This window comes from Branchiostoma floridae, chromosome 3 (genome assembly GCF_000003815.2).
Source record: "Branchiostoma floridae strain S238N-H82 chromosome 3, Bfl_VNyyK, whole genome shotgun sequence".
NCBI classification, from domain to species: domain Eukaryota; kingdom Metazoa; phylum Chordata; class Leptocardii; order Amphioxiformes; family Branchiostomatidae; genus Branchiostoma; species Branchiostoma floridae.
The window spans coordinates 23,747,098-23,760,781 of record NC_049981.1 but is presented as its reverse complement, the minus strand read 5'-3'; the positions used below and the strand labels follow the sequence as shown (position 1 = coordinate 23,760,781).

Sequence of the window (13,684 nt, the reverse complement as noted above, 5' to 3'; positions counted from 1 at the left end):
GTGATTATCATTAACATTTCTAACTATCTTCGGCTCTTTTTAACTTTTGAAGACGGTTGACAGCTTCAGTCAGTCTCACAGCCTTGGTTTAGTTAGGTTACTCATGGTAGTACTGGCCTGGCCTCTATTCTAACATTTCTACAAGCTAAAGTGTCTACTAAAGAACAATGTCTCTCAGTTTGGGTAAGACAGTGTAATTCCATCCATAGTGACCTGGAGACACCCCAAAATTGAAAACAAATGTTCATATTAATTAAGTCCATAATTATACATAGGTAATATCACCTGATTTTACTATGCTTCAGTCAGAATGATGATGTTTCACTGCTATATATAATTCCTACCATGGCCAGTACACCTGTTATCTTTCCGTTGAAGATGTTCCATGATTATAACCTTAATTCACCGCTCCAAAATAATGATATTCATCAACTATAACAGTGATGTATTTCAAGATGACACCATTGATCCCTGCTCTCCAGTCCTTGTAATCTTCCTGGCCGCACAGTTCAGCAGAAGCACCTCACAGTTATACTCCAATATCGAGTCCTTTAAATTGCTTCCGTTGCGGACTACTGCAAGTGACCTTGATGCCTTGCTAGCTGGATCACCATATGCATGAGAATTGATGTTGAGCACCATTAGACTCCTCGGTGCACTTTTATGGATGCGTTAGATAGAATTGATAATCGTGATCATGGCAGAAAAACGTGATTTTTACATTTCCTGACTATAAAGTGTTCCCCATACTCATATAATCAGTTCCGCAATTGTTTTATTGCTTTTTACAGATATTGTGTATAATGAAAGGTGCTTCGAAGTCGAGGTCAACAGCCATCATCATGTAATGGAAAAATTTTGCACAACTCATATTGAACTTCACTCACTAGTTTCAAGTGACATGATGTGCTGCAATGCAATAAATACCAATGTTTTATAGGTGGAAAGATGGACCAAAAGTCTTTTTCCCACTGATTTTTCCATCAAACATGACATTTGCTGAGGACAAATGGGCTATAGAGGATTTCTGAACCATATGGAGGATTGCGAGGCTAAATTTGATGGTAGCATGATCAGGTAATGCTTGTGGTTTGGTAAATGGAATGGGCTGTGCCAAAATCACTGTTTCTATATCATACACTTCTTGTTGGCACTATAGTAACTGACTGGGGGTAGATAACCAGTTCTGAAACTCACCAAAATTGCTGTTTTTCTTGTCAAACTATACTTTTCCTAAAGGATATTAAAAAAGCTAGACCTACATGACAAGATTTTCTTTCTGGGTTTTGACTTTCTATTCTAAACCCTTAAGTGACTAATTTGCAACTGACAGACTGAGTGTGCTTTTTTTCACGTAAACATTCATGTCATGTACAGTTCAGTAGATTAAGTTCATTCTGTTGCTGTATGAAGTGCTGTAAATGCATTTAAGTTAATGGGGATTTATTTTTGCGGTAGCGGGAAACTGAAGTGTTTGCGGTGGTTTAAAATTTGCGTTAGCACCATAGACTGTACTCTAAAACTGTCTTGGAGAAATATTTGCAGTAGTTTTATGTCCACAGTTTTCGCAGTGGCCAATTCACTGCAAACTTAAAACCACTGCAAAAACTGTGAAGTCAACATAATACTACGGCAAACATTTCTGCATATTTTACAGTTCTTCAAAGTACAAATTTTCAATCTCAACATGATTTCAAATTAGATGTCCTTTTGTGACAACAATGTTGACTTTGACGAAACTGCTAATAACTACATTCATTTTGACAGCATCTAGTTATTATGAAATATTTCATTATGCCACATGAAGTCTGCTTAAGTTGCCAGAATGTTTTCAAGCCTTAGCCTTCAATAAAGCCTTTATTGCCATTATCATTCTTCATTCCAGTGCCCCGCAGAGAATATTAATACAAAACACAGTGCGGGAACCATAAGCCATAATTTGGCTTGACAGGATGCTGAATCAGATGTTCTATCATATCTTGCAGCTATTGTTACCTCCATGAAATGTCATTATAAGAGGTTATATTTTCAGGAGCGTTTGTCTGTCTGTCTGTGTACAAGATAACTCAAGAACGCCTGGATGGATTAGTTTCATACTTGGTGTGTTGGTGAGGTGTGATGAAAGCTGGAAATGATTAGATTTTGGGTCCCTTGTGGCATCCCTTGGTACTGCAGCGCAAATTCCGGTTTTGCTATCTCGTGCTCTAAACCAGCTATGGTCACAAATTTAGAGTAGTAGATAGCTCTTGTGCTCAGGAATAAGAAACAATTTGGGTCCCCTAGGGACTAGTTTTGGGATAGCAGGGGCATTTTTGTCAAAAACTAATCTAATTAAAAGTGGATAAATCAAGAAGGGAACAACAAATTTTCATGATTTTTCGCATGTAGGTACCTTAGACAATATTGTACAAAATAAAATTATACTAATTATGCAAAATAGGAGTACATTAATTTTGTAAAATTAATGAGAATAATCTATCATAACAGTTTTTTCAATATATCTCTGACTTGTTCATACATCCTTTACCTACCATGCCTGTCAAACACTATGCCTGGTATCCATTCACCCATTCTAACTCTGATCATGATTTGCTCCTCGGATTGTTTCTAATATGAACAATCTAGCCCCCTTTCCCTTCAAAAATGTTTTGTCCTTATATGCTACATTATTTGGTAAACAAAGACTTAGTGCTGCAATCTTATGGGAAGCAATTGGAGGAGTTATAAAATAGCGAGGATACCAGCCTAGCATGCTCTCATAACTTATTTTACCACAGACTATTGGGCCAGAAATAAGGTGACACAGTGATGCATGACTAAGCATTGTGATGGATCGGTTCCAGCATGATATAGGTATAAACTAATTGACCTGAAGAAATCAAGCTACACAATTATCATATACATCACTGCTTTCACCAATGCTTGAATGAAACTTTTCAATCGAAAGTAATTTCTATGCTGTCAATCTTGAAACATTTTCATGTTTTTGCCATGACCTGTCCACGGCAAAATCAGTAAACCGCAAACGTTTGTTCATTTTTATTCATGCACTCCCTTGCCTACTGCAATTAGTATCCTTTTCCCCACTTCCGCAAATATATGTCCAAGAAATCTTACATGAGGTTACAGACTGTAATTTGCAGTCCATATGCCAGTGACAGCAAAATTGTGCAGCATCCATTGCTGAAAAGCAATATTCAGATATGAGATGCAATGTGCTACAGGGCATAACAAATTGAATTTACTCTGAGTAGATATAAAAGTGCCTCCAAAGCAGTGAGGTGTCTTAAATCACTCAGATTATGCATAGATGGACACTTCTCATTGATAAATATTGGGGCAATATAATCACATATAATATTCAATTGTTCAATTGAACATAAAACTAAATATGCATGAATTTTTTTCTGATTATATGCAAACTCCTTGTAATTTGGGACAAAGAACAAAAATGGTCATTAAATTTTATTAAGTCATTACAATAAACCGTATATTCTGAAAATTCAAATTCCAATTTAAATCTTAAAACAAGAATGAAGAATACAAATTATATAGTCTTCCACTATGATATGACTATGCCCCTCATATATTTTGCTACAGTGTCAACCTTCTCTTTTGATAGCACTCACTTCCAGTATCTAACCTATACAGTATATACAATATCTCTGCAGGGTATCCTAAGCCATTGGCTTACATTGGCTAGTATGACATACAGTCACAGTCACTGTGCAACAAGATTGCAATCCCCAGGAGTGTATACACACTGACCTTGCTATTATTGCTCTCACAGTCACAGCATATTTCTTGTTTCACAATAGAAATTCAATGTTAAAGTAAGACAATTCTAATGTCTAACTATATGACTATATAATTTACACTTAGGGATATTTACCTCCATGAAATTTCATGGAGGTTATATTTTACCCCGCGTTTGTCTGTGTGTCTGTGTGTCTGTGTGTAAACAAGATAACTCAAGAACGGCTGGGTGGATTGGTTTGATACTTGGTGTGTTGGTAGGGTGTGATGAAAGCTGGAAATGATTAGATTTTGGGCCCCCTAGCGGCTTCCCTTGGTACTGCAGCGCAACTTCCGGTTTTGCTATCTTGGTGTTCTGAACATGCTATGGTCACGATTTTTGAGTATTAGATAGCTCTTGTGCTCAGGAAGAAGTGACATAAGTTTGGGCCCCCTAGCGTCTAGTTTTGGGATAGCAGGGGCATTTTTGTCAAAAACTTCTGACGAGGATAACTCAAGAAGGGAACAACGGATTTTCATGATTTTTGGTATGTAGGTACCTTGGGCAATGTTGTACAAGATGAAATACTAATTATGCAAAATAGGAGCAAATTTGCATAATTAATGACAACATTCAATCATAGCAGTTTTTTCTATGTATCTCTTGTCTTGGACGTTATATGGTCTTGAAATTTGGGTGGTAGATAGCTTACAGTGTCATGACAAAGTGGAGCAAGTTTCAGCCCCCTAACATTCAATTTAGGAACTGCAGGGGCATTTTTGTCAAGACATTCCAAAGAGGATAACTGCAGAAAGGATTAACGGATTGTCATCATATTAGGCATGCGGGTACCTTAGTCAAAGATGTTCATAATGATATACATGTTATGCAAATGAGGACTTAATTTGCATAATTAATGAGGAAATTGTATAATTCCATTGTTTTGAATAACTGGGATTCAATATATTTAACACATGTAGATTATTAATAGGTGTAACATAAGTGGATACCAAATATGCAAATTTTGAACTGATTTGCATAATATATGCAAAAATGGCAAAATCGCTTTAACAATTAATGATAAGAATTTTTTTTAATTTCAAATAAATGATGCCAATAAGGGTCTTCTCTGTATATCATTCGCAATGCAATGAGGCAAAATTACTTGACAAAGGTATGATCTCGGAAATAATGTGACATGAACAATCAGAGAGATTGATTTCTGCTTTAAAGCCGGCATTCCAGGGTCACTTAGGTGAAATCCGACACGAGCACAAAGTCGTGCAGGTGGCATGCCTCACCACGAATGACAGGAAGTTAACTTCTGGCTTCTGGCAAAGGAGGTCGTGCAGCATCTGGCGATGCCTTGAGACTTCTCTCTTGCTTTAAAAACAGGCTTTTTGTCTGTTCTTGTTGGGATTTGTTGCTCTCTTTGAATGTAAAGGAAGGTTTTTCTTCGCACGGGAGTTTGTTTGGACTGAAGATAATTTACCCTGTGTTTGTCTGTGTGTCTGTCTGTCTGTGTGTGTGTGTGTGTGTAAACAAAATAACTCAAGAACGGCTGGGTGGATTGGTTTCATACTTGGTGTGTTGGTAGTGTGTGATGAAAGCTGGAAATGATTAGATTTGGGGCCCCCTAGCGGCTTCCCTTGGTACTGCAGCGCAACTTCCGGTTTTGCTATCTCGGTGTTCTGAACAAGCTACGACCACGATTTTTGAGTATTAGATAGCTCCTGTGCTCAGGAAAAAATGACATAAGTTTGAGCCCCCTAGCGTCTAGTTTTGGGATAGCAGGGGCATTTTTGTCAAAAACTTCTGAAGACGATAACTCAAGAAGGGAACAACGAATTTTCATGATTTTTGGTATGTAGGTACCTTAGACAATGTTGTACAAGATAAGATACTAATTATGCAAAATAGGAGTACATTTGCATAATTAATGAGAATATTCTATCATAGCAGTTTTTTCAATGTATCTCTTGTTCCAGACATGCTATGGTCCTGACATTTAAGTGGTAGATAGCTTTTAGTGCCATGACAAAGTGGGGCAAGTTTCAGCCCTCTAACATTTAATTGTGGAACTGCAGGGGCATTTTTGTCAAGACACTCCAAAGAGGATAACTGCAGAAAGGAACGACGGATTGCCTGCATTTTAGCCATGCAGATAGCTTAGGCAAAGATTTTCATAATGATATACATGTTATGCAAATGAAGGAACGACGGATTGCCTGCATTTTAGGTACGCAGGTAGCTTGGGCAAAGATGTTTATAATGATATGCATTTTATGCAAATGAGGAATTAATTTGCATAATTAATGAGGAAATTGTATAATTCCATTATTTGCAATAACTGGACTTCGATAAATGTAACACTTGTTAATTATAATCGGTGGAACATATGCAGATATCAAATATGCAAATGAGGAACTTATTTGCATAATTTATGCAAAAATTGCAAATAACTTAATGATTGATGATCTGAATTGGGAATTTTACTTGTGACATGTGTACTGTACGTTATTCAATGATGAACAACACCATGCATAAATCATGTTAATGTTAAGTCATTTGCATGAAATTAAGAAAAGCTTTAGATATTCATGGAGGTATGAGGTCGCCGAACTCTAGTTAATAATATTTGCTGTATTCCTGAATTTGTGTTTAACTTAATGTAATGTTTCTTTTCGGGATTTGAGAATAAATGAATGAATGAATTTTGAAATCATTATCATGGCTTATGACAGAGACTGGAAACTCCCTCCTGAGGTAATAATTACATTAGGTAAGCATTGTAAGGCAGACAGGCAGTCTAAAAAGGGTTTCATTGAAAGGAGCACAAGACGAAACAAGACATGTGCCCCATTCAAAAAGAATTAAGATTATGCAAATTAAAGAGAATATTGTTATACAATGCCCAACTTAAGGTGTACAGCATAAGTACAAACTTTAAGAAGTCTACAAAGTTACTACATCTTAAAGAGTGTAAGACTTATCAATTTTATTACTATCATACAATCTTCACATTTATCTCTGATTTTATATATAACATGCATCTTTAATTATCTTATATCAGAGCCAATATTGCCTGGAAACTTTGCATGTTATTAGAACCTTGTGATTGACAAGGTCAAGGTTTTTGTTAATATGGAAGCAGATTCATAGAGCAATATTGTACAGCAGCTGTTATAAGTTGTCATTTTTCATTACAGTCAAAAGGTTTATATTGCTGCCTTGTAATAAAGGGTAGAGCTGTCCAGCCATTTCCATTTGGGGCCTTGAAGAATGTTGGCTGAGAACTCAAAGACTTGTCACGGTAAAGTTCAGTCAGTGTTTGCACATTTATGTCATGTCTACAGAGTTGAAGATACCGCCAGGTAACAAAACAATTTGACTGATCTACTAAATATACAGGTCCATTTCTTTCACTGAAAGTTATCCCAAAGGTATACTGCACACTTTAGATATACAGAATGATGTATACAAGACATTCTTGAGAAGACCTAATGGTGACATGGTGGTCTTATCTTACATTGTACCTGCTGGAATAATTAGTAATTTGACATGCCTTAGAAAGGTTTGGAAGTGCTCGTCATTAATGATAGTTGGTTAGGTCAAGATTCATTAGAGTGTCTCCTCACTAAAAGATTTAAATGGAGGATAAATCTTAAGCTTTCAGACAAAGTAAATCATGTCATATGGATATACAGACGCAGCAGAGTAAAAGTAAATGCAGAACCATACATTTGTGTAAGTTACATATTATAAAACTATCTTATACTGCACTGTGGGAAAAACTACATTTTGCCTAGCACAGTGAAAGTACTAAAAGTCCTACGGAGCAGTTATTTACAAGGGGGTGTTTCATAAAGAGATTAGTCCCACTACTAACAAGGTTATGAAGGGACCTCACAGTAACATAATAGGATTTCAGTAAAATCGATAACAATTCCTGGGCCAAGAGGTCCCTTGGTAATGATATATAAACTGTAGAGTTTATTGCATATGCACGTCATTAACACAGCAGCTAACACTCAGATGCTATAACAGAGGCCTTGTTAATACCGTTGAAATGATGTCAAAGCTACTCCATCTGACAGATTGTAGAAAGGATGCCAATCTTAAGAGTACTGAAACTAGTGAAAGGACAGTGGATGATTCCGCCCTTTACCAACTTGGTAGCTGATAGCAAATCAGACCAACTAGTACTGGCCCAATGCCCTGGTCATTTTGCCCCAATACCAGTAACACTAACACATAGTACCTTTTATCCTAATCCTAACCGTAATCCTAACCCTGGCTGAGCAGACCAGGGTGCTTGGGCCAAGTTCAATCATCAGGATGTTGGGCCAAGTTGACTGGGACAAGTTGGTACTGTAAAGGGCAGAACTGTCCCGACCCTGTGCTGAAACATCTGGCTGATTAGTATTCAGCAGATGTAAAAATTCACTATGATGTATACATGTACATCACACTATCATGTGAAAAATGTAGGTATGAAATGTTAGCCATTATGTACCATACGTCTTAGGTAACAGTTGGTGGTAATAAGTATTTTGAAGTTCATGACTTAATTTGGAAAAAGAAATAATTATCACACCTCAAAACAAACATTGAAACAGGATTGTTGAGAACATCATTAATTGATTTAAAATTCATGATCATGACTATTCCATTGCCAAGTTTGCCTTCAAAGTCTGTTACATAGAAGAAAAAAAACACCTGTATATACCAATTTCAAGTGATGTAATAAATATTGAAAGATGATTGAAAAGAGTGTAAAGATAATTGAAATTTTACAAATATCTTCTTTTTTATAATATGTAATCATAGACACTGGAGTATTGCAATGAGGATTTTTTTTCTAAAGGCCTTTAAGCCATCCCCTGCTACAGTATGATAAGCCAGATAAAGTAGAGATTGATAGCCATGTTATTTTTGGAGGTCAGAAACCGTGAAAACAGAGGCCAAGGATAATCCTCAAGGAAATGATTTTCTTGGGTAGTATTTGGACTTAATCTCTGAATTAATAGGCTAGAGTTAAGACTCCCATGTCTACATATTGGAATATGAGAGACTCAGTGTTATATTATATTAATTTTCAAAAAATGATATCATTGCCATGATTTTAGACTTGGCCTGTGGTCATGACAGTCATACACATGCAAGAAAACTATTAGTATGCATCATTCTGCTTCTTGCATTGGGTGGGTCATAAATCATTTAGAAAAAAGATTGTCCTCTATATAATATGTCATTTGAGAAACCTGCTGTTTTAATGGGGCTTATTGGTAGAGTGAAAACATATGTAACCTGCAAAATCAAAGAAACACAGTTTATGATTCAGAATTAACAGTTAGTGTGTATTACTATTAGAAGTAACCTGCTTTTTCCTTGTCCAGCTTGAAAAACTGAATGCATTACTTTGCAATTTGGTATATAATAACTGTAAACGTTGTTACAATTGTTGGTAATTGATGAAATACCAATAATCAATAACAACATTAATCAGCCCCAATTCTACTAGCTCCTAGGGCAATGCCATTCATTGATTTCAGGACGTAAAGCAAGAGTCAATGTCAGTTATACACGTTACAGTAACAGGAATGTACAGTTGACAGCCTAAATCCTAACTTAAACATAACGGACCTCCTAAAAACCAACTCAGTAATTATAAATTTATAGCTGTAAATCTCTGCACATAATGTGTCCCTTACAACAATTACAGTTAATTTGTATAGTACTGTACAGTTGTAAATAAACCCTTTATACAGGTCGTAAACCCAAAACATCAAAATGCGACATTAAGTCTGATGGAACTTCTAATTTTACTGCACCAGCAGTAACTGATCGTGAAAACATGTTGTATGTTGTAATGTTTTATAAAATCATGATGGATTACATTCTGTATTCCTTGCAAGGGTTTTAAAAGTGGTTCTTCCAACCATTTTTTAGTAAGATTAATCAATATTGCCTTTAAGTACCAGTATCAAGAAGTTGATTACTACCTTAAAAGATGAAAATTTATATTAATCACTTTGCATCTATAAGTCTTAGATAAGATAACTATGATAAGGACTGAATTTTTTAGTCTACAAAAATATCTATATTGTCCAAAACATTTTCCTCAAATCTATGGCCCTTTAGAAAACCTCCCTTCTCTCTTTGTGACTCCAAAGGTATACAACAGATAGTTAAACTGTCAATTGGGTCTTACAGCCAATCTTTAATGCACTTAAGGTAAGGAGGTATCCCACAAGCAATATACCATGTCAGGTAAGTGCAAGCTTCATAATATAATTGTACAAATGACCTTGGAATCCTTTACTATTCTATCATTACAAACCATTTTTCAAAAGACCTGTATATTGGTAACAAACTACATCTACCCTTACCTTTCAGCTTGGAAAACATCTTCCAGATCGTTGGAAGAAGACACTCTTCAGCAAGTCTTTTCTTAAGGAATCCTGCAGGAATTGTTGGTGCGAAGCAGTCAGAAGCTCCCCTACGGCTGGATGTGACTTCAGCCCTCCTGTAGAAATTGTGTGAAGACTGGAAGCTGGTGGTTTTGTGATGCCAACACTAGCTTAGGCTTCCTTTACAGCTACAAGATCCCAACAACGACAGCTGAAAAATACCCTGATTACATAGTATTTTCCTCTAAAGTCTAATATTCTTTGTTGCCCGATGACGGACGGAGCATCCTCACGACGAGGGATCGCCAGCAGCCAGTGCACAAACGTCTGGCATTCTGCTGAAATCAATAGATGGAATAGTAGCGGGTGCCAGAGGCAGCGGTGTCAGGACTACTTAGCTTGTGTGAAGGGACTGCGTAATCTGGGAGAACTCAAGCAGCACCGCGGGCCCACTCAACACAGTCCATTGGTTCTGGAACCTAGGGCTGAAGAACATGGAGGGTCTGCATGGGGGACCTGGCAACACTTAAAGCTTAACTAGGATCCGGAGGACTGGCAATATTCATTCATAATGATAATCGTAATCAACAAGCATTCCCACGTTCACAATGCACTAGATTTTAAAATCTAAATTTGGTAAAACGAAGCTGCTATCACTGATACAACAGGATGTTCCAAATTGAACGTGGCTTTAGGGCAATCTGGCGTTAGGCTTAGTACATAATATAATGACTTTGTCAGTAATGCTGAAGACTAATTTGAGGATAGAAAATAAGGGGTTCACAGAATAATTCAGTGACATCGATTGGATTTTTTATGACTTTCACTTGAAATTATGTTATAAAAAACATTTCACTAGGAAAGAGAATGCAGAACCTCCAACATATCAAACAAAACCCAAGGACTTGAGAGTAGCTTGTTTTTCGAATAGTTGCTTCAATTTGCTTCAGTCAGGGAAAAGCACAAACATGTAGTACGTTTGTATACAAAATACTGCAGAAGAGGTGTAAGCTTCAGCTCAATAACAGGATGTACCTGCAGTAGTGTGACATTGGTCAGGATGTTTATGTAGCTGACATTCAGAAAGACGTCATAGCAATATTAAGATGTTATCACAAACAGACACATCTCATTAACAATTGACAATCACATCAGTTGTTTGCGTACAAATTATATCCTACCAGTGCTGCAACATATTGCCTTTAAGTTAATAGAATGAAACAGTTTTGTGCTACAAAATTGCCACATTATCTAGTAAATTTACGGTAATAGTTTCCACTCGGAGCTCACTCACTATCAGCAAGTAGATATTATACACCACATTAGGCGATGATTTGTGTCTATGTCAGATAATTATTGGCCAAGACAAAATATGAAAATTGCAAAAATTATTAAAATTAAAGTTCAAGTCAATCTTAGTGGACAAGCATCCCCCTGTTGTGTGTTTCAGAACATTAAAAAGCTGTTTTTGTTCAAGGTCTAATGTCTGTGAAGTTATCTGTGGAATTTTTCTTCAAGGTTTGCCAACAAACTGTCACGTTCTGCACACATGATTGAAAACTTAAGAAAAAACTTCAGGTGAAAACATGCAGCTGCCGGGTGCATCTTACAGATAGGCTGATATAAGATTGCCTGAGCCACAAAATACATTTGAAGATTACAACTGCAGTTACTGCCAAAGGCATTGGCTTACATCATTCTATGTTTCATGTTGTATCATAAAGCCTCTTGGGTCAGCCTTTTATACAAATCAACTTACCGTATCAAAAGCCTCAGCTAGCTTAAAAGATATAGAGGTATATACCACTCGAATGAATGTCAGATCATGAGGTAAGCATGATAATCATCAGTCTGCATTGCAGATATTTGAAACAATTTGTCTGCAATATATCATTGCATTATCTTTTAAAGATAATAAATTGTGATTTGTCACAAATTTTAATTAATGGCTTTACCTTGCAGTTCTTCCAAACAACAGAAGAAAATATATCTACTATAATTTTACAATGTAGCTTTGATGACTTGAATGTGTCACTCTTTGAAGCTTCCTGCTTTTATATCCAAGATTCTGAAAGTTGAATTAGACTAAGTGTGGCCTAAGGCCGGAACAGGATGAAAGAAGCAGGTTCAAAAGGAAGTATCTTAAAATTTGGACTTAAGTCTTGGACGATCGGGAAGAATTGCACAAAAATGATAATATTACATAGAGAAAACAGAATAGTCATTTAGTTACTCATCCTAATAAGGACCCCATACACATGTACCTAAGCCAATATATCTCTTGATTGCTTCAAAGCAATGCATGGATTGAAATATCTGATATATTGTCAACATGTTAAAGAATTCAGCTACAATGTACATACAGGTATCATTTAATTCAAATTCTAAAACCATTCACAACAGTTACTGCATGTTTTTAAATTGGGAAATCTAACTGTGAACCAGGGTTTGACATTCCCCATGCCCAAACATGTGCTGCAATAAAGATAGGCCTGGCCTGATCTGAGCTTATTGATGCTGGTTGGAGGAGGCAAGAAGATGGATGGGGAGGATTTAGAGCAAAGAATGAACAGCATCAGATCCTTCAGAGGAAACAAACAGTCAACACAAGACAGACTCTTGTTTTCAAATAAGACATCAAATCACCACAATAAAGCTCAGTCAGTTTAATTTTTGTACCTTGTAAATGAGGAGAAATGAGTATGTTAGCAGACCAGAATACACCCCATGACAGAATGCACCCCCGGTACCCCCGTTACATTCTGACCAGCGGAATATTCTAGCCTGCTACAATGGAAGTGCTGTTTCGTAAACAAAGCTGTGAAGATACCTTTGTGACTACCATATACAGAAAATATTTTGGTCGTGGAAGAAGAAGCAGGAAAAACATGTTTCACACGCAGGTGGTTATAGTGAGCCATGCGAGACGCTGTTTAGAATACTTCTGAACTGGCCCTTTGAATGTCAGGTGATGGTAAATAACACGCAGGATGAATGGACCAGAGTGCTCTTAAAAAGGCAAGGTCACTATGGGCCAATGACCCTGGAATATGTCTTCCTGCAGTGATAGGTATTGGTAGACATATTACTGCTATAATGTCAAGGACATTTACCTCATACATTGTGTAATCGGAGATGACATTTATCATTCCGTGACCAAACAATTTAGAAATTAACATGCATGTACTTGCTGCAAGGTTGCATGCAATAAAATCAAAACCCCCAAATTCCTCTGCTTAATAGATATTAAATATTGACATGTACAGATATTTGTTTTTACACTGCAGCTGTTTTATCTTGATGTAGTGGCAATTCTTTTTTTATTTTGTGTTCCCTATACCACAGAATACATGTACATGTCACTGACAGTAGAGATTGGGATTTAGGACAATCGCGGATTGTCCTACTGGGACAGACCGGAATCAGAGACTCAGTCCTAGGGAATGGAATCGAGATATGTTCAAGGACTATCCGTTAAGTATAGATTGGGTCTGGGTTAACCTAACTCTGCTAACCCTAATCCTAGTCTGTAACT

At 36.7% G+C, this 13,684-nt stretch overlaps 1 protein-coding gene across 1 annotated transcript in view; it reads right to left on the bottom strand.

The window, feature by feature from the left end:
* The window catches only part of LOC118412578 (cGMP-dependent protein kinase 1-like), a gene marked incomplete in the record, with an annotated part of 96,400 nt that extends 85,727 nt beyond the window's left edge, over nucleotides 1-10,673 (bottom strand). Inside the window, 1 exon segment of the mRNA XM_035815526.1 lies at nucleotides 10,129-10,673. Within this exon segment, the coding sequence (XP_035671419.1) occupies nucleotides 10,129-10,147 (19 nt within the window).
* Nucleotides 10,674-13,684: the final 3,011 nt, after the last annotated feature.